Source organism: Gymnoscopelus microlampas (genome assembly GCF_963454915.1).
Source record: "Gymnoscopelus microlampas genome assembly, chromosome: 14".
In the NCBI taxonomy this organism is placed as follows: domain Eukaryota; kingdom Metazoa; phylum Chordata; class Actinopteri; order Myctophiformes; family Myctophidae; genus Gymnoscopelus; species Gymnoscopelus microlampas.
This window is the reverse complement of record NC_139951.1, coordinates 13,962,663-13,988,972: the sequence shown is the minus strand read 5'-3', so window position 1 is coordinate 13,988,972 and position 26,310 is coordinate 13,962,663. Positions and strand designations below refer to the sequence as shown.

Sequence of the window (26,310 nt, the reverse complement as noted above, 5' to 3'; positions counted from 1 at the left end):
TTTGTCACAAATGTTGTCTACTGTACTTTTGACATTTAATGACTGCTGGTCACTTTAATGCTTTTTTTGTGTGTCCTGCCGCTCGTAGAACACAATGTAGGCCGACTTTTGCCGACGGCAACAAACTAACTCACCCGTCGTTTTATACACTTTGTGATCATCATAGATGAGCCAGCGGTCTGTCTCAGGAGGATACACCCCGTCACAGATGTAATGGCCTTCATAAACAGAGGGTCCAAAATGGTTGACTACACTCGCCAGAGTGTACATTGTTGCATGGTCATCGACTGCAGTGACCAGCAGCTTCCTGGACAGATGCACCTGACTATCTTTTGTTCCGTTCCAATTGGAGCGATTGAGGTGGAGAACCAAGATATTAGGCAGGTTCTGAAATAACCACTGCTGGTCCGATCTCAGATGTCCGCACTCACACCTGTATTCCAGCTCCGTCTCCTTTAGGTATTCGTCGAGACATCTTTCCACGGATTCTCCAGGCATCACAGTCAAGGACAGGTTGGTGAATTCCTGTTGCGTAAAGGACAGCGTGCGACATCCTCTACAGGTCCGGGTGTTGCACATCACGAAGGACAGGTGAGCCTGGACAGGACAGGTGTAAGTCTGTGTTGCTGTCTTCAGAGCGGGGTACAAAGACCTCAGCTGTTCCAGCACACAGATGAGGAACTCATGGGCGTCCTTTTGCTTGTCGTCCCGAAACGTCCGATACTTTTGGACATTCGAGATCATCCACTTGAAGGTCTTCAGGATTTGTATTTTACTGTCCGCGTCATTGTAGAAACGTGACATGTCAATGTACACCAAAAGAACAAGTATTTCGGCCTCAGGGACTGTACTTACAACCTGATACTGACGGCGAAGCTCATCCCTGAATTTTTTCAAAGTCAAGAGGCTCTGCAGGATAGAGTTCATATAGCACATTTGCCCCACGTTGTATAACCCAAGGTTGGCAAGCTCTTCTGTTTCACAGAGGGCGGGAATGGCTGGGACTGAGGGCTGGATGGTCTCGACCAATCTATCCAAAGAGGAACTATTGTTATGGCTGGCCTCAGCATGTGCACCTCCCAAAACGCCCCCAAAAGCAGCATTATTTTCTTTCTGAAAAGTATTATTTTCGTTCTGATTTCTTCCTCCTCTCTTCTCTTCAGGAGGTACGGAGGAGGCACTGATGTTGTTTGCCTCAGCAAAAAGTGCAACACGTGTAGTCGTCTTTTGTTTCCTTTTGTGGCGCTTGAAGATTAGGAATGTGTGCCGCCACAGATGTTTCTTGATCCTGTGCAAACTTCTGCTGCTCCCAGCAGAAGTTGGCACTTTGGCGGCCGGGGCTTTCATCTGTTCCACCTGTTATACACAGTGATGTAATAGGAGCCTCTCGTCTTGTCGTCATGTGCTGTATGACTATCTGTAATATGGGTCACGTCATGTACAAGTGACTCACAGGTTTTCTTTGGGGTTCAGTGAGCAGATTGCATCACAATTATGTTATATTTGCCTTGGGCGTTATAGCACAGACAACTGTTGTCACTGGCAGGGGCTGATAGTAGGTTGTGAAATTGATTGAATTTATGATGATGATTTATGATGTCAGTCAGCTATGATGTCAGTATTGTGACATAAGGCATGTCCATATTTGGGCATAATCCAACATCTTACTACTGTGACATAATCGTTGATTAACGTCAATTTGTGCAGGCGTCGTGGATCTCCATAAGGCATAAAGTGTTGCCTGGAGCCCCATGCCGTTCAGAATGAACAAATGCACATTTATTCACACTAGGCCGATGCCCTTTGGAAACTATGCCTGTTGGGATGCATGCCCCTCCGGTTATGCATGGTTGTACCCATTGTCAGAGTACCCGTTGTACCCATCTGTGTGTCTGTTTTTTGCCCATATATGGAGATGTTTGTTGTGTCTGTCTGTCTGTCTGTCTGTCTGTCTGTCTGCCTGCGTCTATGTGCCCATATATGGAGATCCCTGACGTCGGTCGAATGGTTGACACAGAGATTCCTGAGGGATCCGATCCATTTCCGCAAGCAGGAAATGTTAAATGGGCCACGATTTGCTCTGATGGCATAATATTGGGTACACACCCATAGTAACTCCATCTAGGGCATGTGACATGCGCTGACATCAGGCATGTCTATATTTGGGCATAATCCAGGCACACGGCCAAACACACACCCAGAACTTCTACTCTATGAGAAACCACTTGTATTATTAGTTGTGTTGAGCTATTTAGATTGTTCTTGTTGATTTGTTGACAGTTTGTGAATTTTGCCAATAAACCAATAATTTGCTGTGGGAGTTGAATGATTTGATAAAAAACGTTTTTTGTTAAAAGGTTAAAGCTCTATATTCTGATATTAGTAATAATTGCTATAGAGTGTTCAATAATAGAGATCTAACCGTCTCTTCAGCTCTTTAATAATGTGGGTTACGAATTTCAGCCAATCAGGAACCCATTTATCCGATATACTATAACTCTATCAGCTTTATCAGCTTCAATTTTCTTTGTGTCATCACTTCAAATTTCACATGCTGTATCCTGTGTAAGTTCTCTCCTCTGATTGGATGAAATTGGTATCCTGACCTGAAAATATATTTTCAGCAAACTCAGCACTTATTTTAACAACAAAAAAATCACTTTAACCTTTAATGAAGAGTTCAAGATAAATCCATGATAAATCCATGATGTATGATGACAATGTATGAGCTCATAATTTTTTATCATTAATTAAGCGTTAATCACGTGTGTGAATTTGTCAGCTCAAGTAGAGATAATTTTGAGTTCCAATGTAAACAAAAGGCCTGTTAACAAAAGGCCTTTTTTAAATATATTATCAGAGGTGAAAAGTAACTAAGTACATTTAATCATACTTAAGTACAATTTTGAGGTATTTTTTACTTTACTGGAGTATTTCCAATTTTTACTTCCACTGACTCAAAACATTATACTTTTACTCCACTACAATTATTTTAAAACTTTAGTTACTTTGTAGTAGATTTTGATTATTATTACAAAACATACATTAACCACTTCAACCCTATTAGCATTGTGAGCTTGTAGATCTGCTATTTCAAAGGATTTTTTAAATACATTTGTGAAATGGGACATTAAGCATAACGAGTGCTTTTACTTTTGGTACTTTAAGTACATTTTGATACCGATACATTAGTACTTTTACTCAAGTCAATTTAGAATTCCGAACTTTTAACTTTCAAAAGAGTGTTTCTACATTGCAGTATTGATATTTTTACTTAAGTAAAAAAAATCGAGTACTTTTCCCACCACCGCACATATCCATTCCACCCCCCGGATATTGCGTCCCTTTCTTGGTCTTCTTTCGGAAAAAACATGGCAGCTGTTGACATCGACATGCCGATGGAAACAGAAGCCCTCATCCACGATGAAGAAACCCTCGAACGGTAAATATAATTATTATATACAATAAGTGCGTTTGAATGTAGAAAATGGACATTGGAGCCGTTTTCTGAGGTGACACGTTAACCTAGTTCTCGGGCGGTGGGGCCTACTTGATGCTGCTTAAGCCAACGAGCCTAAGCCACGCATACATTGGTGACCTATCGAATTATGAGACGCCAGGGCTAGCCGATATGTCCTTTTTCTTCTTTTTGCAGACAGTGTTGTAAACTAAGTACATTTACCTAACTCAAGTACTGTACTTAAGTACAATTTTGAGGTATTTTTACTTTACGGGAGTATTTTCTATTTTTGGTACTTTAACTTCTGCTACTCCACTACATCGCAGAGGCAAATATAGTACTTTTACTCCACTATATATTTGTAAACTTCAGTTACTATTTTGTAGATTTTGTTTATTATAACAATACAAAACATACAGTAACCACTTCAGCCCTACATACATGTCGGCTATTTGAAAATAGAGAGCTTGTAGATATGCTATTTTTCTTATGCATTTTGTACAATTGAAATTATGACAAATTGGACATTCTGCATAATGTGTACTTTCTGCTTTTGCTACTTTCAGTACATTTTTATACCAATACTTGTGTATTTTCACTCAAGTACATTTCGAATTCCGGACTGTAACAGTATTTCTACATTGCAGATACTTTTACCTAAGATGCGAGTATCAATCAAAGTACTTTTCCTACCACTGAGCTGAAGTCACAGAGTTAGACGTGTCACCAATTCCGGTGTAACACTTGGCTATTGAAGCCTTAAACTGCCGGCAAATTAAACGTGTATTTGATTAAAACTAAGTCACAATGTGTATACGTCAAGTAATTTCGCTTATTACTGTGATTAATCATAATCGGTATAGCTTCAATTACTGTTAAGTATAGTAGGCTAAGCATTATTAATAAAACACGATGGTGTGGTCGTATGGACGCGGTTTAACTTTGTAGTGTGTTTGTTTACGTGTTTTTAGTAAATATGTCGACCTCAGTCAGACAAGAATAATACTTATTATTAATTCTGCTGGTTGTTTGGTAGGTTATTATATGAGTCATTGTTACGTGTTAGTCACGGTGAGAGTTGCTCAAGGGCAGAGCAGTGAAACAAACTAAAGATATCTGCTGTCCACATTCTAGAAGGTTCTCTCCTCGATAGATCAGTGGTTTTCAACCTTTTTCATATCAAGGTCCATTATTTATTCGGCATTTGAGTCACGCACCACCATTTGATGAGATTTAGCCTCTCAGAACCCAAAATGTAGAATATTTTGTTGTCGTTTGACAAAATGTTGTCCTCAATTCCATGCTGTATTGATTGATTGAATACATTATTAGCAGTTTGCAAAAAAATAACAGTAAAGTACAGTTCAATACAAGCTGCTTAGAGGATCTAAAACCCAAGAAAGCCTATGGCTTGTTTGTTTGTTTCCATTGGGGTCCTTTGTACCCAATTCATCAATCTCCTCAGGTACCATAACAATTCACAAAATAACAATTCTTCTACATTCTCTAATTGTGTAGACTTCTAGTAAATGAAGTAATGCAGATGATTAATAATCATTTAACTCTTGAGAGCGTAAAATGAAACCAAATGGATTTGGTTTCATTTTACGCTCTCAAGAGTTAAAGATCTACCTAATAAGGGTCCATTTGGTTACCAACTCTCCATCATTTAGTTGAGGACCACCTGGAACCCCCTCAAGGACCACTAGTGGTCCACGGACCACTGGTTGAGAACCACTGCTTTAGATGCATGATCATGGTTATAATATTTAGTATTGGTACAAGTTTCACCTGTAATGAATGCCTCAAGTTATGAAGTGGAATAATATAGCTATTATTCCTATTGCTATTATTCCTATAGCTATAATTAGTTTTTGCTTGTTTTTTCTTTTCTTTTAGTTAGGGTTAATTGGGGACTTGTTCATAGCGTACTAATATGTATGCATCTTGTCTACATAAAACGTTGTTTTATTTTTATGTATTTTATTTGATCTTTTTATTAAGCGATATGGTCAGGTACATTTTCGTGATATAGCTTGAAAGAGCAATGCACTAAGCCAAATACATGTATGTCAACATACCTAAGAGACAGATTAGGATTTTGATTACATCATGTCATTCCCTGGTCTTAAAAGCTGCATTTCAGTAGAATGTTCTTCTGAACTTATTAGACTTTTCTAGCTGAGTGAAATGAATGATGAATGGTGCTACCTGTTTGAGAATGACATCCACTTATTAATAATAATTTTCTCAACATTTCCTTTTGATTAGTTTTCCCCCAAAATCTCCCAGCCCTATTGGAAATTGGTAACAATTTTTAGGGCATTGCCACAAGCATAACAACCATTAATGCCTTAATGGCTACTTTGATTTGTTTATGACTGAGCATATTTATTTGTAATTATTATTTCATCTTTACAAGTTGATCTTTCAGACAGCAACCTGCTACATTTAGCCTTTTGGTTTTCAAATGTAGCTGTGAGAAAGTGAAAGCAGTGAGGTCACCATTGTAGCGTGATTTATTTTTACACAATATTTTTACACATGGATTCAATATCATAGATTCAAGACCAAAGATTAAGCCTGATTTAGCATAAATCAAGCATTAGGAATGCCTTCTCAGGTCTACTCTTTCCTGTCTCCACTGTACTGTATAATAATGCAGAAGACCAATGATTAGACCTTTTTAAATGTAGTATTTTCCTGTTGTAAACCAAATTTCTATTATTTGTTTCCCTGAAGTTAACCACTTTACTTTCAATAGTGAAAATGGCTGATTTACAAGCTCACAATGCAACATGTTGTGAGCTTGTAGATCTGCATTTTTTTTGCCAAATGTTTACCTATTTTTGCTGAATGTTCACATATGCCAGAATAGGGACTCCAGGGTTCATATGATATGGTTAAGCGAACCTCAGTATCACTATGTATGTGGCCAAAACATCATATTTCTTTCAGCCAATTTCATGATGATTCACGACATGAATCGTAGTTATTTTGTGTATCATAATCATAGTCTATGTCATAGCATCCTTTATCTCTTGCAAGTGATTGCTTTTTCGTGACACATGGACTGCTCTCTTTGATTAACTTAGGTATTACAGACATTTTGGTTTTCCCTGAGTTTTTTCATTTGCGGTCGTTGTAGATGGTTGAGAAATTACCATGGCTTAATTTACCAGAAATTACCATGGCTTAATACCGATTACTGAGCACAGCATCTTCACAATATGCAAATTGAGTTAGCAATCACATGCTCATCTGGTATCAGCATGGGATTCAATAAACATAGTAATGGTGAGTGATACCACTGGCTGGAAAAACGGCTTCATTAAGGAAGCTACTGAAAGTTGTGTCATAGTCCACAGTACTGTGCTATTGTAGTGTGTGTAGTAAGGTCATTGTGAGTTCTTGCTTGATGAGCCTGCAGCAGGTGATTCACACAGCGCTATTCTTAGCTTCACAGCTCCCTGCTCTCTTTTCCTTGTTCCAGGTGAAACACATTTCAGCTTCAGAGGCATGTTCGGTGTATACGCATAGATATACCCACATTATTTGTCTCCTCGATTTTATTTGGTCTGCCAGTTCCCCCATGAACAGTGAACTTCCCTACACGGTCCTTGTGACTGGCTGCTATCCTCCACAGTTGGCCTGTGGATGGTGTACACAGCCACTTCTCCTCCGATTTATATGTGACGTCGCCAGCCACTTCTTGACATCTAATAGGAGCTTCACCGGCAGGAGTAACTAACGTATGTGGAGGCACACGCTATTCCTCCCAGTTCTCAGCTCCCCGCTGAACAGCCAGTAGTTGTCGCTAGTGCTGAGCACAATCCCTTGCCGGCTTCTCACCCGTGGCCGCAATAGAAAAGAGTATACTGTAGATGGATCGTGTTCAATGTACAGCCATTTACCTTGCTGGCAAACCCAATGGGGTTTAAGTTATATGGACGAATCATGTAGGCCTCCGTGAATTGATTATGTTCCCTTCTGTGTTTGACGCAGTAGCACATGGAATATGTCGGTTCTACTTTTCTATTGCTACTGTATGCCACTTCTAAGCCAGGAGTCTACACCCAAGTACTCATGATACATTTTACTTTTAGATGCCATTTAAGCAGCTACAGGGGCAGGTATAAGCTCTTAGATTGACATTGCTCATTAACGTGTCTGTTCTGCGTTGTGACAGCTTCACCCTGCCTTGGACTGATTTTCTGTCTTGTCTTTTTTCCTCCCCAGGGAAGCCGAAGGCTTCAAAGAACAAGGAAATGCGTTTTACGTCAAGAAGGATTACTCTGAAGCCTTCAACTACTACACAAAGGCCATAGGTGAGAGTTCCACTCACTACCACTCTCCACCTCAGAATTAAGTTGAACGGTCAGTCGGTCACAGGGAACTGGACTGTTAACGACTGCCATGATGAGCCAAAGTAGTTGTCATTGCAACCGTAGGGCAGAAGTTAGAACAATGTGAGTTTGTACAATAAATGATCTAGTATCGGATCAAACAATTAAAATGTAGGCATTTAGCAGACGCTGTTATCCAGAGAAACGTATAAAGTGTAAGGTCAGCATTAGAGGCGAGAACCAAACGATAGGGTAAAGCGCAAGGTCAGCATAAGAGACAAGAAAATAACAATCGGGTAAGTGGTCAAGGAATTAGAATGATAAAAACAATCATATTTTAACCAATAACTCGGGTGTCCCTATTTTGTCATTCATAGGCGAAAATGCAGATCTACAAGCTCACAACACGTTGCAAATTGCAATGTGACACGTTGAGAGCTTATAGATCAGCTATTTTTAAAATTATTTGTGGTTTGAAGTACAATTAGTAGACATCAAGCCTGCCATGTATAATATACTTCATCTGTCTCCATTTAAACAACATACCTAGCATCTAAATAACATGAATAGCAGCTATTTCAATAATCAAAGATACACTGTGCTTGTTCACAATTAGCCAACCAACAGCTAGAATCATCGTGGAAATGTACTGGAGAGAATGACAACGGATTTGCAAAGAGCAAATCAGTAGACCTCATTATTTAAATATCCAGGCAAAATATCACAAGGTTATTTTTGGAACATGTGATGCAGCCCTATGAGATCATCACTCGTTAGTAATCAGAATGAGATAATATTCTCAGAACATTTGTCTGTTAGACCTAAAGCTTCGCCTTCTATAGAGCATCAGTGACTGTTCTCTTGTGTGACTTCTATTCTTCTTATGTCCGAAGATGCCAGTCCCAAAAACGCCAGTTACTACAGCAACCGAGCGGCCACCCTGATGATGCTGTGTCGCTTCCGGGAGGCCCTGGAGGACTCTCAGCAGGCAGTGCGTCTAGACGACTGCTTCATGAAGGTCAGTGGGGTCACACAATCGCATCTCATTCAGTGTCGGGTTTCCTGGCTGCTTCTTTAAACTCCTGTACATTGAAAGTTGAAATGACGTGTTTCATTGATATTATCAAGACTTATGCTAAGCTGTATCAATCCAATTTTAGTTTGGAGCACTGGGCAGTACGTTTACTGTTTAATAGTAAACGGCTAAACCAGTCAGGTAGACTCCAGTCAGAAAAAAACACAACACTTCTAGTCCAAATGAGCATATTTCCCATATTGTACTCTCTGCTATGAGGAGTCAATTCTATTATGATAATCACCATTTGGTGAAAATTGCAGGTGGGTGAATACCAAGCACTGGTGGGTGTGAGTGAAGCATAGCTGACCAGTGCTCCACTTAATTTGACCCTTACTCTGGATATGTAACTACAAAAATACATCGATTGAAGAATCTATTCCTTTCAACAGTGCACACAACCCCAAATGCACACACCTGAAACCAAAATGTGCTTGAAGATTGTTTTATAGGTTTAAGGGCACTGTAGACCTTTAATGTAAAACGTGGTAATATAATGTGTTTCCTTCCTCCACAGGGCCACCTGCGGGAGGGCAAGTGCCACCTATCTCTGGGTAATGCCATGGCAGCTAGTCGCTGTTTTCAGAAGGTTCTGGAGCTAGAGCCCAGCAACGGCCAAGCACAGCAGGAGGTGACACCAATTGCACATTCCACAACAGGCTTTTTAAAGTATTATTTGTGTTCCTGGTGTGATGTCTATTCACATAATTCTTTACTAATGTAAGCTAACCGTTCTTGTGTGTTTTTTGTTTTGTATTTCAGCACAAGAACGCAGCAGCGATGTTGGAGTACGAACGCATGGCAGATTTTGGCTTTGAGAAACGCGATTTCAGAAAGGTATGTTCAAAGGGGCACTAGACAACATTCAGCCATTATACAACACCTCTGTGGCAGATCTATAAGCTTGCAAGGCGTTGTGAGCTTGTAGAGCTGCTACTGCTTTTCGTCGTATGGCAAAGTATATGTAGGGCTTATGTGGTTAATGTTTGTGTTCCAGGTGGTGTACTGTATGGACAGAGCCCTGGCTTTGGCGTCTGCCTGCCAACGCTTCAAAATCCTCAAGGCTGAGTGCCTGGCCCTGCTGGGACGCTACCCAGAAGCCCAGTCTGTGGCCAGGTAAACCCCATTCATTTGACTTTATGATAAAGAAACATAAAACAATCTTTAGCTGTTCTTTAGTTTGTTTTGGCTATTGATAAGGTCACAAGACATTAACACATGCTAATGGAAACCTTGATGGGGCAACAGTCGGTGTGTAACGTATAGTGAAGGGTTCTTCAACCCTTGTCCTCACAGACCCCCGGTACTGCTGGGGTCCAGGTAGGATAGAAAACCAGCAGTACTAGAGCTCCTGGTATGATAGAAAAATAGCAGTACTAGAGGTCCTGGTAGAATGGAAAACCAGCAGTACTAGAGGTCCTGGTAGGATAGAAAAACAGCAGTACTAGAGGTCCTGGTAGGATAGAAAACCAGCAGTACTAGAGGTCCTGGTAGGATAGAAAAACAGCAGTACTAGAGGTCCTGGTAGGATAGAAAAACAAAACGGCAATACTAGGGTAGGTAGGGGTTCTGGAGGACCAGGAAAGAAGATAAAAATGTTAAAACCAGTTTTAGAACCAGTGGCAGTTTTGGTGGTCAAACTGGTCATACAAGGAATGGGAAGGTTAAGTGATCTAGCATAGTATAGAGCTGCTTCCTACTGAAATAGAAATATAAAATACAGACAATAACTATAAGAACAAAGGAGAATTGTCCTCTAGACACTAGTAAATGATGTTACTACTGTAAGTGTAAACTTAAGACTTTAAGCACATGAACTATAGTGTCCCTATATTGGGAACTATCCCTATTGTCTCGGCTACTTTCAGCAAAGAGATGTGTTGTAGAGGGGGGAAATGAGTTGACCAAGTATAGAGCCCTGGGGGACCCAGGTCAACTAAAGCATAGAGTTTAAGTTGTTAAATTACGCCTTCTTTCCCAGTGATATTCTGCGGATGGATTCAACCAATGCAGACGCGCTGTACGTCCGCGGCCTGTGTCTGTACTATGAGGACTGTATCGACAAGGCTGTGCAGTTCTTCGTGCAGGCCCTGCGCATGGCCCCCGACCACGAAAAGGCCAGACTAGCATGCAGGGTAAGTCTGTCATCTCATCGGTCTTCTCGTCACCCAATCTCCCTCGGCCTGAAACCCAATGTATAACCTGCACGTTACTGGCCTGCATTCTAACCACGTTTACTTTGTGTTCCCCAAACCAGAATGCCAAAGCCTTGAAAGCCAAGAAGGAAGAAGGCAACCAGGCATTCAAGGACTGCAACTACGAGTCAGCTTATCAGCTGTACACAGAAGCCCTTACGATAGACCCCAACAACATCAAGACCAATGCCAAGCTCTACTGCAACAGAGCCACTGCTGGAGCCAAGGTGAAGGCCCCCATTGAAATGCATGTTGGGTGCTAGGAATCCAATTGTACTTATTCACATAAAAACTAGATAAGGAAGGGGTTTGTGGTCTATTCACCTCAAAGAAATTATTAACTTTTGGGCCTCATAGGTCATGGTCAAGGTCAAAATAGGGAATGGATTTTCTTCAATTCCAAGTAAGTGACGAGCATATATAATCCGGGCTAGACATCTGGACATAATCCACATACGGAACATAACCCAGATATGGGACATGTTTAATGTCACTTGCAAATGGGGCCACTGTCATGTAGATACAGTACATGAGACAATGCACATTACCATGCAGGGGTTATCAGTCAGTTGGTCCTGTGAGACGTGTGATGGACTAAGCACGCACAGAGAAACATGTTATGTAGAGCACTAGGTCATAAACTGAGGTGACACATGCTTCAGTCACATGTTAACAGAGTTCAGATGCATCTACGAAAATCTGGAGGAAACCTAAAGTTTGAAGTCAAGAAAATGAGTTTTATAGTTGAGTAATGGTATTATTTAGTAATTTATTAAACAATGAAGCATTTTCCTAGACACCCTCAAGCACTGAGTCTTTGGAACGGCATAAATTGTGTGCTGCCATGTTACATTAGCAGACGGATCAATAATGTCTTTCAATAATTTCTTCATAAGTTCATACTCATGACCCTACGAGGCTTACATTGTCATTTTATATTAGTTTCTCCACAAAATCTTCACTCGCCATATGACATTTAATTTTCTACTTTATATACTTGCCCTTTAAGTTTTAAAGGGAACCTTCACCTGCTGAGTTTCAGCCTAAATTCTGATCAATATTATAATGTGGTAAAAAAAAGTAAAGTATTTTGAAAATACGAAACGATGTCAAATGTGTAGTTTTACCTCTACATGAAATGAGCCATTTGGTATGGGATTTAGGTTGAAAATATGCCCGCTATGATTTAAGTAGAAATAAGAAAAAAGTGAAAAAGATTCCCTTGAAATCCTGTCTTTTACCGCTGGATTACATTTTGGGGATTTTTAGTGGACTAAACTCCTGTTTACATGAACTTGATTTTCTACCACATGCACTGCATTTTAACAAATGAGCTTTTCTGCTGTATGTCCATGCAATTTGACTGACTTGTAACTGATACCATTGCTGTACCTCTGCCGCTAACTCCCAACTGACCCGAAATGTCAACTTGTGTCCTCTCCTCAGCTGAAGAAACTGGAGCAGGCCATTGAAGACTGCACCAGTGCCATCAAGCTGGATGAGACGTATATCAAGGCTTACATGAGACGAGCCCAGTGGTACGCTATCCATCCACTTTGGTTACCTGTGGCTCTGTGTTTCTTTGAAGGGTGTTTGAATACTTTATTAGTCAGAAATGGAAACAGCACGAGGTGCTGTGTGTGATCATGTGGAGTGACACTGTGTTTTCTTGCAGTTACATGGACACCGAGCAGTATGAGGAAGCAGTGCGAGACTACGAGAAAGTCTACCAGACGGAAAAGACCAAAGGTAACGCTGTCATTTGCCTAGAACAGTGGTTCTCAACCTGTGGGTCGGGACCCCCAATCCCCACATACTTTTTTTTTTGGTGGGGGGGGGTCCCCAGATGACAATGAAGTGTCAATTTAAGGACTTTTGAGAAGGAAAAAAAAATACCATATACTGCATCAGACGTAATCAATAAACTATAAAAACTGGTCAAACATTGGCCAAATTGTCAAATAATATAAGAAAGAGGCAAAAAATGTGAAAATAGACGATCTACAACTTGTAGATCTGCTATTTTCACAATATTTATCTGTGGAACCGAGTCAAACGAAATGTAATGCCTCAACTCCGACAATTCCAAGTGCTTGTCAGGGTGGGGGGTCCCCAATTCAAATATGATTATTTTGTAGGGTCACGGCCTGAAAAGGTTGAGAACCACTGGCTTTTGACAGACCAAATGTCAATATTCTATATACCTCCACATCAACAACACATTCAACTTTTCTTTTCTTAACACACAATTAAACATTTTATCTTTGTCGTTTGTCTATTTACTGAAATACCTTTCTGAATAACAGGTGAACCCCTTTTACCTGCCGTCCCTATTTTGGTGTTATAGGCATAAATTGACAAAAATAGCTTACACTTTCATATGATGAGGTTTAAAATGGGGTATTAATCTATGAAAAACATACAAAGGTTTCGGCCTGACAGTGATGATACTATGTTCAATATATCATCTTTCCCTGTACATCCACCTGAATATGTTCAATAGATCCCATTTTGTCTCTTGGTATCTTTGTCTAGAACACAAGCATCTACTGAAGCACGCCCAGCTGGAACTGAAGAAGAGCAAGAGGAAAGATTACTACAAGGTGTTGGGAATAGGCAAAACTGCCACCGATGATGAGATTAAGAAAGCCTACCGCAAACGGGCCCTCATGCACCACCCAGGTATACACACACACACACACACACACACACACACCATAGCACATTTAAAAACAACCGTAGTTGAACAAAGTGCTTCACAAATTTCAAAAAACAAACGGAGCACGGCAAACGGAACGAAACGGCAATATGTACGAGCAAGCAAAACAAAGTAATAGGTACAAGGCGAGAGATATATGTAAAAGCCAAGCATTTACCTATGTGTGCCCGGGAAACACACAGACCTATAGTTAGACTCAAGTACAGACATGGACGAGAGATGTGATCAAAATTTAAGTTGGACTCAATTGTCGTTAAAGACACACACACACACACACACACACACACACACACACACACACACACACACACACACACACACACACACACACACACACACAGAGAGAGATGACACAGAAAACAGTGCAGAGACGCAGGACGGTCACCTACAGGTGTCCAGCGGGAATGTGCAGTCGGCACACTAACCAGTCAACCACTGTTGCACCCCCTGAACGTGAATTTAACACTGTACACTCACCTACTGTGCTATTTGGTTACATTTGTACACTTGGCTAAATGAAACACTGAATATTTTACTGTGTAGTAAATGTATCATTTCATTTTGATTATAATTTCTGCATACAATATAATAATAATAATAATAAACTTTATTTATAAAGCGCTTTTCAAAACATGGTTACAAAGTGCTTTGCATTGGCATTCAAATACAGTACACCAAGAACATATTTGGTGTTGACGGTGAGGCAATTCAGTTTAAAAACAGATGGTAGGATAAACATCCATAAAATCATTACAGGCAGGGACAAGAAAACAATACAATAAAACAATAATCACATGGTCTAAGAGAACGCCTTGATATAGAGGTAGGTTTTCAAGAGTGATTTAAAGGATGCCACTGAGTCTGCATCCCTCAGGTTCTGGGGTAAGGCGTTCCAACTTCCAGAGAGTAGGTGCCTGGGCTGTAAATGCCCGATCGCCCATAGTGACTAGGTTTGTTTGAAAGGGAGTCAGGAGACCCTTACCTGACGATCTGAGGTTGCGCCCAGGTTGATGTGGTGTCAACATGTGACATCTGACAATATCAATCAGATGGCAATTTATTGCCATTTCTCTCCAGTGTGTCTAATAACTGGTTGGTGTATTGTGTGTGTTGCAGACCGCCACAGTTCGGCCACACCGGAGGTGCAGAAGGACGAGGAGAAGAAGTTCAAGGAGGTGGGGGAGGCCTTCACCATCCTCTCCGACCCCAAGAAGAAGATGCGTTATGACAACGGACACGACCTGGAGGATGACTGTGGCTATGGAGGACAAGGTGAGGGCTTTGTCTTTCTACAATAAATGGAACAATTGGCTGTTAGGTGTTGCCAGGTGACATACTGTACGGTAGGAAGACATAGAGTTCTGTCAGGACAAACGTTTACGTTTTATACGACACAGACATATTTCTATTCTACTTTAGCCTGGGTTTTATGTTTTAATTGTTCATAATTGTCTAATATTACAGTTTGCACTTCGTTTGTGAAATATCTAGCTGGCAGTAGATTTGTCTATACTCTCACAACCCTATATACTTCATTGACCGGGGTGCACCAGGGCTCTGTACTCGACCCCCCCCCCCCTGTTTCTTCCCTCTACACTAAATCTATAATTTGCCAAAAATAGCAGGGCTACACGCACACAGCGTGTTGCCTTGTGGCGTGTTGTGAGCTTGTAGATCTGCTATTTTGGCCAAACGTTAGGCTTAGTAAAGCCCAGATAATGAAGACCTTTATCTTGGGGATTATGTTGAACTTGCTTCGTAGTACTGTCAAAGAAATTGTTATTGTTTTCCTTTTTACCCTGACATTCTCCTTGTGAATAAATCCTTTTCGTTTGCTATTCTTTTCTTTCTCTCCCTCCAGATTTCGATGCCAACAACATCTTCAGAGCGTTCTTTGGAGGCCAAGGTGGTGGATTTAACTTTGAATCCAATCAACAAAGTATGTAGACATTGTAGAGTTTTGCTTTAAGACACTAAAAGGCAATTCAAAGAAAATTCATGAAACGGAGTGCATGTCATTGACCGTACGTTATTCGTTTCATTTTTTGTCTTCAAGACGCAGGACCTGGAAACTTCTTTTTCCAGTTTGGCTAAAGGGGAGCGTCATACGGCTGTGTTGGAGCCTTGAAGTGGACTACATTAATTTGGACCCCTCTCCCTCCCAATTTCCTGTCCCAGTGTCCTTTGGACACATACCCTCCCCTTGCATACTTGACATACTTTAAAGCAATGGTTCTCAAACTTTTTAATTTCAAGGGTCCCTTTGGTTCTAGTTGTACACTCTCAGATTCACACACCTGTAAGGGTCTATTTGGAACGCCCTCAAGAAACCCTGAGGGTCCCTGGACCCCGTATCGAGAACCACTGATTTAAAGAAACCCTCCTGAAGTCTTTAGTTATTGCACTCGCTCTTAAATTCACTCTTCAAGTTTATACTAACCGGAATCGTGCAGGGAAATTTCGCGCTTTTTGTATTTGAACTTAACATTTTTCGATAACAATTCAGTTAAAACGCCCAGACGGATTTGGACGAGCTAATCGCACAAGTGGGGCTTCATGGTGCGAATTGTTGACTACTCTTAATTGCCAAAACACAAATTTGTCTCGTACGGAAATAAATTTTAGGATAGGCTAAATTAGCTAAGTCCAGGTGTGCTGTACTAACAGTACTTAGGAATAAACTGGGGGTGTAAATCTTCATAGATGTTTAGATTTAGGCGCAATACCGTAGATTGTATCGTTTTGTTAAGATAACCCTTGCAAAGATCGACTGAAGAGCCAGTATCGACATCTCGGCAGAATAGCGCCCCTATTCCGCGGAGAGCATTTGTCAAAAATGGCAGATCTACAAGCTCAGCTTGTAGATGGGCCATTTTTGACAAAGAGGTTTAGTGTAAAGGAGGAAAACATAGTTCACCTAGTATAGAGCCCTGAGGGACCCCAGTCAACGAAGTACATAGACTTTAATTCAGCTCAACATTTTGGAGGTAAATGTCCAAACGGACCTCAGGGCAGCAATTGAGGATGATGTGTCCGTGTCAAATGCAGCCTGTGTGTGTGTGTGCGTGCGAGTGTGTGTATGTGTGTGTGTGTGTGTATGTGTCCAGGTTTTATTCGCTCTCCTGCAGACTGCAGGGTCAAACCGGCACGTTTTTCCTCTGGTCTCCAACCAGACGTTGTACAATTTACTGGAATGTAAAGGGTGATTTATACTTGGTTGCGTCTTGGTGTCGCGCACCGATCGGCTATTTTGAGTGTGCGACATGGCGTGCAACCAAGTATAAATCAGGCATAACGTGTTTTCATTCATGTTTGTAACCTCTATTTTTCTTCAGTCTCCCTTAAGCCTATTTATATTTATTGTATATTCAAACTGTATGCATCCCAGTGCCAGTGTGGACAGTCTTTCGCAAGGAGCTTGTATTTTTACGCAGATTAGTTGTAAAACAAAACAAAACAAAAACGTTTCACCCCCAGCCCTCTTCTTTCTGAGTTTCATTGACTGTACAGTATGTATACAGTGTGTAAATTTCTTTGTCGTTGAACTGGGCCAAACATCAAGCAAGTCACGTCTCTTAAACTTCTTCGATTTTTAACCCGAATCCTGTTCTATTGTGAGGAGGAAAATCTTAGGCTTAGGCTGACAGGTTTTCCAGTGCGTTTGACACATAGAAGGCTTTGTGAAATTTTGTCTGCTTTTCACATGTCCTCACAGTAGGTTTCATGTTAAAAATCTGAAGTTGCCCTTTAAGCCATTTGAAGGTGTACTCTCTGAGCACTGACCATTGTATCCCCTTTGTCACTGACAAAAGCTCTATTCACACAGGACTCATTAATTGTATGTCCAGTAATTTGAAGCAATTACTGGACAATCATGTGTGAATGAGCCTCAGAAAACAGTGGCCATGGGGTAATGAATCAATTACATGAGGTCTCCACATAGTTCAAGCCATGTGTGGATAAGGCTATTGTCAAGTGGTGCCTTGCCCGAGACTGCTAATGTCACTCGTGTTTTGAGGAAATCTCTTATGGCTAGGCTTTAGTTAAATCATTATTCTTAAAATGTAGAGCCAACCCCTAATAGATTGAATTGTCTCGCCAAGCATGTTTTTGTGCTCTGTTCAAAAGAAAACAAAGAATTAATTTGTCATTTTGCAAGAAAACAGAATGAATTTGTCATTTTGCAATTAAATGCTTTTACAAGTCCAAATCGTAGGTTTTTGCACCTGCCATCCATTAGAAGACTTAATACATTTAGAATTATGGGCAGTGACATCCACTTAAGCTCAAATTATACTGGCACGATGGTGTAACTTACCGAAAAGAACCTGCTGTGGTGAATGTAAGACTGGAACATGCTGTGGCCCATAGCAACTAGACTATATTTCAGGCTTTTGGGGTTTCATGTCCTTTGTTATCCTGACTCTGGCAGCATCCATGATGCATTGTAAATGTGTTGTACATTGACGCGTTGTTAGCTTGAAGATCTGTTCTTTTTGGCAAGGGTCACCGTTGTGCAATGGAGTATAAATTAGGCACTTCCCATGCATGTGTAGGCAGTGTAGGCCTTCTCCTCACCCATTCAACCTATGAAGAACCAAGGGATAAGAGTGAAATGGACATTGTAACAGTCCTGTCATAGTCATTGACCTGTGTACATATGTCAGTGTGGACACGACCTGCAATGTTTTGTTATTGGAAAATAAAGGTTTGTCTTTTACGCTTGTCTTTCTTTTTTTTGTTTTACTGTTAGTTTTCTCAAATCACAAATTGTCATGTTTAAATGCTCAATTCTTAATTTTGTTTACATAAATTAGGGTCATATTGTGATGATGCACCTATTAGTATTGATTGATTGATTATTACGCAAAAAAATGTAAAACATCACAATTACATTCATAATACATTGTCTAAAAGGTCCGTCCAAAAAAGTCCCTGCGGACTTGTTTCCATTGAGGTCCTTGGTATTCATTTCATAGACATATAGTAGCAACCAAACAGTTCAAATATCAACACAAATGCAGAGAAAATAACACCATGTACAAAAAAAAAGCTTAAAAAGCAAAAAATATGTACCAAAAAAGGGGTGTCGTCTGTCTAATGAGTTTTAGGGCTTTAAATGAGCCCAGCAAACTGCATTTTTTTGAGGGATGGGGTTAGACTATTAGATACCCGGGTGGCAGTAAAGACAGCGACATGTATTTTTAAATGCTGGGCATTAAGGTAATGTGGAAAAACGGTATCTATGTTATAACTTGGCATTCTCACGAACATGTTATATACATTTTGGAAATTGTGTTTGAACAGCTAAATATGTCCCTCCCCCAACATTCAGAAAACATCCAGTAAATAATGCTTTGCGATGTCAGGAGTGGAAGACGTCTACCCTGGTAAAATCACAATCTCTACAAGGTTAGTTATATCAATATACATTTAATTTTACTGCTAACAGTAGCTGTAAAATTAAATCTGGCATTTTGCTTTATAATGCAATTTTGGGTCATGGGTGGGATGGCCGACATGGAAGGATATTAATAGGCCAATATTAATTATACCAAGTTACATATCAAGTACAGTAAATACAGTATGTACAACCAGTAGCTTCCTCCACTCATGATGAAGAATGATGTGTATTATTCATACCCTGCTCTTTCAACAGGTTTTACGGGTCCATTTGGTTCCATTTGTACACTCAGAGTTACACACCCGTAAGGGGCCATTTGGAAACCCCCTCAAGGAACCATGAGGGTCCCTGCCCTGGACCACACTTTGAGACCCACTGGTGTAGCACAGTGTTTCCAGTGAGCCAACATGCACAATATCAGCACCCTGACTCGGTCTGACCAGAATGGAACAGAGCCTTCATTAGTATCATTGGTAACACCTGTGAAGGAAGTAAGAAGAGGCCCAATTTCTTAGAGCCTATTTAACCTGGAGACTGACCCTGTTTTCTGCCTTTACAGCATTTCAGTGCATTCGACAGATTGCCCACTAGATGGTACTGTTGTTTCAGATTTTGAACAATCATTTTTTTATGTTTTTATTCTGAGGGATGTTGTTATCCCAAAGGTTAACTCTTTCTCTTTTTTTCTTTATTACTTTAGTCATTATTGTTTATAATATAAATTATTCATAATCTACGGTTATATACTTCTTCAGACGATAAGCATTTTATTTACATCATTCTTCGTTTGTGCAATCACAGACAGACGAAACTCCGTGTCAGTGGTGGAAAAAGTACTAACATTAAGTACCAAAAGTAAAAGTACTCATTGTGCCGAATGTCCCATTTCACAGGTTGAAAATGTATTAAAACAATATTTTGAAAATAGCCGATCTAAAAGCTAAACAAATTCCGCAATTGTACTTAAGTACAGTACTTGAGTAAATGTAATTCGTTACTTTACACCACTGTGTGTAGTGTGTTTAATAAGGATGAGTTTGGGTTTTTTCTCCCCCCCCGGTCTTCGCCGTACGACAGTGCCACTCGTTGAAAAAAAATAGCCGATCTACAAGCTCATGGCGCGTTCCGTAAGCCTCGCGCAGTGAGCTTGTAGATCTGCTACTTTTCTATCAACTTCCATCCCGGCGGCTCTCTCTCGCTTCCATCATCAACCACGCAGGGAGTGGGCGTGGTCACATGGAACCACGTGGACGCGCGTGGACCAATAAGACGCGTGCTTGGGGCCGTGTAAGGCATCGCCAGATGATCGTCTGATGAGACCCAGTGTTGCCATGTCGGCTCATTATAAGCGACTTTGGGCTTGTTTTTCTATAAAGTTGCTTGTTGTAAATATAGGTGGTTGCGGCTTGTTTCTTAATGTTGTTTGAACCAGTGTTTCTCAGCAACAACAACAAATATGTCAAGCACCCCCAAATTAATATGGATTTGTCTGCGCCTCTGCGGACCCCCATCTGAAAACATTTTATGCCAGGCCAGGGACAAAAATGTCATTGTTTTCAAGATTTTTTTTTTTTTATTGCTGATTTACAAGCTTGTGAGCTTGCAGATCGGCTATTTTCAAATGTTTAAAGGGCGAAGGGCTCGCTTCTTTTGGGCTTGTTTTCATAGGCCTGGTTGCTTATTTGTCTCACAAAACCTGGCAACACTGGATGAGACCAGTAGAAGATCAGAGATCTAGTTGAGGACTGGTTAGAGTGGATCCCAGTTCAGTTTGACCACCAGGAACACACAACAACTCCACCAGATCTCCACGCACACACATTAATCAGGTAATTAAGACATTAAGCAATCCTTTTTTTCTTCATTTTGTTGGTATCATTCTCTAAAGCTGGTCTTACCGCTAGGCTTAATGCCCTCATGTTTTAAATGTTTTGTTTCAGTCTCTTGGATGTTTTTAGAGGTGAGATCATTCTTTTTTTTATTGCAATTTGCCAAATTTACTTTTGAGATTTGTACAAATGTTAAGTGCATTATAATTAACATTTATTATTATTATTATTATTATTATTATTATTATTATTATTATTATAAAGCTGTCATTTTGTCAAACTAGGGTAAACTAAAACAGTAACTGGCTGAACTGGGTAAGACTGGGTAATGCCAAACTGGTTGCACTGGGGGGGCACACAGGACCAGTTTCTATAACCCTGATCGTGCACAAGGAGCTCATTGTTGTCTCTAGATCATAGATCTATAGATTCGTGTTATGATGAATATGAGATCTAATAGAAAACAACGATGGCTAATAGCCTGGCATGATGATGATGATGATCACTGCGACGAACGTGATGATGGGGGGGGGCCCCCAAAATGCCAGCTAAAGCCTGATTTATACTTAGTTGCACGCTGGCGTTGCATGCGGTAAATAGCAGATCTACAAGCTTAGCTCACAAAGCGCTGTGAGCTTGTAGATCTACTATTTACTGAGCCAAACTAAGTATGAATGAGGCTTTATTTCACCATTTGTAGCCCCACGCCACCACAGCTCGCTTGTAGATCTGTCGTGATCAACAAAGCGACACCGTGGTACGATGGGGACTAAATGCAGCCTATAACTGGTGATGATCAGGATCATGTTGTTTATTCACAGATCATCCGAATAGCTACGTTATCATAGTTAGCTCTTAGCTGGTTAGCATCAGTGATGGAAAAAGTACTCACATTTTTTACCCAAGTAAAAGTACTGCAATATAGCTAGAAATACTCTGCTATAGGAAAAGTTCGGAATTCAGAATGTAAAAGTACAAAAGTATTGGTATCAAAATGTACTTAAAGTACTCATAGAATCTCCAATTTCAAATGTATACAAATCTTTTGAAAATAGCAGATCTATTTTCAAATGGGTGGAGTGGGTATTGAGTGGGTATTGTTTTGTAATAATAATCTAAATCTACAAAGTAACTACAGTGTTCAAATAATTGTAGTGGAGTAAAAGTGTAGTATTTGCCTCTGAGATGTAATGGAGTAAAAGTACAATTGGAAATACTCTAGTGAAGTAAGAAGGAAAACCTCAAAATTGTACATAAGACTTACAGTACTTGAGTAAATGTACTTAGTTACTTTCCACTTCTGGTTAGCATAGTCATGCTGCCCGGTGGTTAGCATGACAGTGGGTGTGGTGCAGTCAGTGTAGTTCAGAGTGAAACAGCAACAACACACAACAAGTCGTATTTCATTTAGAGAAGTGTTCATGTTTTGACGCCCAAAGAAGTGCTGACGCTTGTTTAAAGCGGCTAGCTGCTCCTGCTAGCCGCATCAAGGCTAATCCCACCCCTCCAGTGTTGCGAGAGAAATAAGCAACCAGGTCTAGAAAAACAAGCCCAAAAGAAGCAACTGTAGGCCACATGAGCCTTTTTTTTTACATTCCAACACACATGCTCCCTGGCACAAAACATTTTCATGAGAATATTTGAGAACCACTGGTTTAAATAATAATTTGTAAACGAGCCTAAATAGGCGAGTACACTTTAGAAACAAGCCAAAAAAAACGCAACCCGCCGCAACTACCAATATTTACAAGCAACTTTACAGAAAAAGAAGCCCAACGTCGCTTATAATAAGTGGACATGGCAACGCTGCCCCCCCCCCCCTCCATGCTTATGTCTGCTCGGATGATGCACCGAGACTGGCGACCTGTAAAAATCTGTGACAGAAACTATCATAACTGTAAGCCCTCACTGTAGGTGACGTCTTGTTGTCGCAGAATTCGATGGGACACCGATTTCGGTGCAATACACCCATCCTCTTCACAGATGGTCACTACTAGACAGTCCATACATTCACAGCTACTTTTCAGACAGTGGATTACTCTGTAAAATCCTGAGTGTTATTCTCAACTCCTGACTCCTGTACAAATGCTGGTTGAATGTACACTCTCATTTGATTCCATTGTGTACACTCTGTCTCAAGAGTTGAAATTAGTATTAGTATGGGTATTTCATGCACTCAGTTAAATCAGTACATTTTGTGTAATGTCCATTCTAGTAGCTACATCTGATAATTACATGTCTGTCATGTACTTGGCTTTCTAAGCATCATTTTTAGTCTTCAACTATTAATTTACCAGTACAGTAGCTGGGATACGAAAACCCTCATAAAACAGAGTAACTGATACGAGATACGGTGCTTCTTTATCAGCCCAAAGTGCCTCTTATCAACCCGTAGTAGTCTTATCTGTCTACTTAATTGTAAATTGCACTATGACGGGCTAGTGATGTGGCAGGGAACTTCCCTGTTTCACCTGTCCTACCTACCGTTAACCTATTATCAGTCTCTTGTCATGTCACAAAGGCTGTACACCGAATGCCCCCCGACACGATTAGCGAGTAGGTGTATAAAAGGCAAATAGTGTGGAGCTGGTTAGGCCAGCGTGTTTGAAAGCGGAATGTCTACAATGTCAGGAGTACAACCTCCCATCCAGTTGTGAATTCATGAACCTGTCTGTCAATTCATCTTATTTATTCCAGAACACGCTGTTGGCTTAACTATACTGGGATTGTTTCAGCTGCTGACACACAGATACATTAACAACACCGCAGAATTATACTGTTTTTAAATCTGAGAATGTACAAATGTAATTAAATGGACTCTTACAGCCTGCAGGTCCTTTTAATTACATGTGTACACTCTCTCTCTCAGATTGAATTTGCCCTCAGGAATGGACAGTGTAGTAGCACAAAAAGCTTCCACAGGAGCTTTTTAAGATCGTGACAATGAGGGGCGATTGGTGATGATGTAAAAACAAAACTGTTTTCTTAAGGGACTGGTAGGTCACGTCTTGCGGGTTTAGCAACCTGTGATTCAGTTCGATCTGCCTTGGGTAACCTTAATGATGCAATAACTTCCTGAGCTTGCATTCTACACTTGCTGCCTTTTATAATGCAAACGCTGTGCTGAGGTACTGAAACTAGGACTTGTCTGACTTATTTGGACCGAAACCTGTTCTCAGTCTGAACACAAAACCTTTAATGCTCTCTGAAGACACATTAGCAGTAGGAAACTTAACAAGTGTTAATGAGGAGGGTTTGGCCCATATCAGCCTTTTCCTATTGTCCCCCTGAGCCTCTTATCAGAAAATGAACTTCAATATTGGAGAAGTGTGGAAGTGGCCATTCAACCGCTGAAAGAAATACCTGCAAGTATTTCAGCATGATTGTACAAACATTGACAGTGATGATTGTACACACATTGACACAAGCCTGCCTGCTATATTCACCACGAGAAATCGTATCCACCACGGGACATGATGCCCCCCCCCCCCCCCCCCCCCCCCCCCCCAGGGACATATCCATCATGTTCACCCCAGGACGTTGTGTCCACCCTGGGATATCATGTCCAGCCCATGACAAAATGTCCACCCCAGGGCTTGGTGACCCTGTCCACCCATCATGTGTCCACCCCAGCAGAATAATGATGTCAATTACAGGATATTGTCCTTCCCAGCAGCACATTGTGTCCTCCTCAGCAGCACATTGTCTCTCTCCCAGCAGCACATTGTCTGTCCCCCAGCAGGACATTGTCTCTCCCCCAGCAGGCCATTGTGTCCACTCCAGCAAGACATTGTGTCGTCCCCAGGGCGGCCATAGCTGAGTGGTTAGTGAGCCCGCCTGGGAAGCCAGTGGCCCTGGTTGTCCTAGGTACGATTCCAGGCCAGGCAAGCAATGTGTCGATGTGGGTCCCAGACCCTGAGCAAGACGCTTAACCCCTAATTGCTTCCTGAGCGCCGAGCGAATGGCTGCTCACTGCTCCTTATAGGATGGGTAAATGCAGTGGACACATTTCACGTATGTGCATATATAGTACATATACATTGACACAAAACTATTCTATTCTACATGATGTCCACACCAGTAGAACATCATGCATCTTGAATGCACACCTCGGAGAGATATTTTGTTATTGGTAGCATGCTACATGCAGTGAGTCTTTAATTTTACATCCACGTGCAGCACAAAGAGGGGTCTGTTGACTGAAGAAAGGAGAGATTCTATGCATGTGTATTGTGTACATGCTGGAAGTCCAGGCATAGGATATTGGAGTATGTCCTAAGTGAATTCTGTTCAATCTCTTATGGGAGGATGGAGAGTTCAGTTCAGAGTAAAACAAAAGCTGCATAATTGCAGATACTGATGTCATCAAGAAAGTAAAATAATGGCGGATATAACGGCTGAACTTATATATCACTCATGCTCGTATAAAACTGTCTTTTTCAAATCATGGCCTTGTCTGCACCCAAGGTGATTTTCTGTGTGTGAGTGTTCACTGGGGGACATATTCATGTTTAGTTTTGTCACACATGTGAGTAAGAATTTCATGTATTTCAGCCCATCCACTCTGAAATCTGTGCTCACATAAAGCACGGTAAAATCCTTGGTGTTAATTTAACTGTGTAGTTACTGTATAGAACAGCCGAGCTTCTCTAGGTAACTTATAACCCAAAGTGGGTACTCAAACACAACAGAGCAATTCTTGTGTTGCAAACAATTCAATACTACAGTCTTCACAGTCTTCATCTGACTCAAATGTTTTCCTCAACATAAACTGTTTGTTCAAGGTACATGTGCCATTCATCTATAGAAAAACTGCTAGAGTTTGGTGTCCACAGCAAAGCAATGATTTGCCTGGCTTTGAAGTCCAAGGTTGCAGAATGCTTCAAGGCTGCTGCCTGGCTTTTAACTAAACAAAGCCACTAACTATATACTGTATATACTGTCGCATATCTTTTATTTTGCATATTTGGGCTGGGGCAGTTCACACACAGTGCAGCCTCTCTTGTCCATAGTACTGTAGCTAAGGTTTGACAATTCTATCACAACAGGAGTTGCCTCTTCTTGCCTTTTTCTGACCATGACTGAATAATGTGACTAGCACAGGCTCATCAGAAAACACACAATTCATACATTCTCTGCATAAGGTCAGTCGTTGGATGTTCATGGTTCCTTTGTTCAACCCAACATAAAACAAGGCAACCTAGATGCGTGCATAGTTGAGTCCAGTTTTAAAGTTGTTTTCCTTTTATTATTCATTTGGGGGTTTCTCGGTTGTATTTTTC

General features: G+C 40.8%; 2 protein-coding genes across 5 annotated transcripts in view; both read left to right on the top strand.

Moving 5' to 3' along the window:
- The first annotated feature begins 3,354 nt into the window (after positions 1 to 3,354).
- LOC311060666 (dnaJ homolog subfamily C member 7-like) lies at positions 3,355 to 18,515 on the top strand. Its single transcript, XM_084078937.1, has 14 exons — positions 3,355 to 3,442; positions 7,700 to 7,788; positions 8,700 to 8,824; positions 9,399 to 9,512; positions 9,644 to 9,718; positions 9,879 to 9,997; positions 10,863 to 11,016; positions 11,139 to 11,303; positions 12,523 to 12,614; positions 12,752 to 12,825; positions 13,612 to 13,758; positions 14,912 to 15,067; positions 15,657 to 15,734; positions 15,852 to 18,515. The coding sequence occupies exons 1-14, from the start codon at positions 3,372 to 3,374 to the stop codon at positions 15,887 to 15,889; spliced, it is 1,497 nt and encodes a 498-aa protein (XP_083935063.1). The 5' UTR covers positions 3,355 to 3,371; the 3' UTR covers positions 15,890 to 18,515.
- A 2,360-nt stretch (positions 18,516 to 20,875) lies between these two features.
- Positions 20,876 to 26,310, top strand: part of LOC311060709 (ATP-citrate synthase) — a 37,849-nt gene continuing 32,414 nt past the window's right edge. For all 4 annotated transcript variants that reach the window (XM_084079008.1, XM_084079007.1, XM_084079006.1 and 1 more), the window contains exon 1: positions 20,876 to 21,028. The gene's annotated coding sequence lies outside the window, so the exon portion shown is untranslated. The remainder of the gene's footprint in view (positions 21,029 to 26,310) is intronic.

What these genes read in the sequence shown, in the direction of transcription:
- LOC311060666 (XM_084078937.1), top strand. Translation starts at nt 3,372, where the DNA reads ATGGCAGCTGTTGACATCGACATGCCGATGGAAACAGAAGCCCTCATC. An exon ending in CTACTACACAAAGGCCATAG is followed by an intron (nt 7,789 to 8,699) that starts GTGAGAGTTCCA and finishes TTATGTCCGAAG; the next exon opens with ATGCCAGTCCCAAAAACGCC. An exon ending in ACGGCCAAGCACAGCAGGAG is followed by an intron (nt 9,513 to 9,643) that starts GTGACACCAATT and finishes TTTGTATTTCAG; the next exon opens with CACAAGAACGCAGCAGCGAT.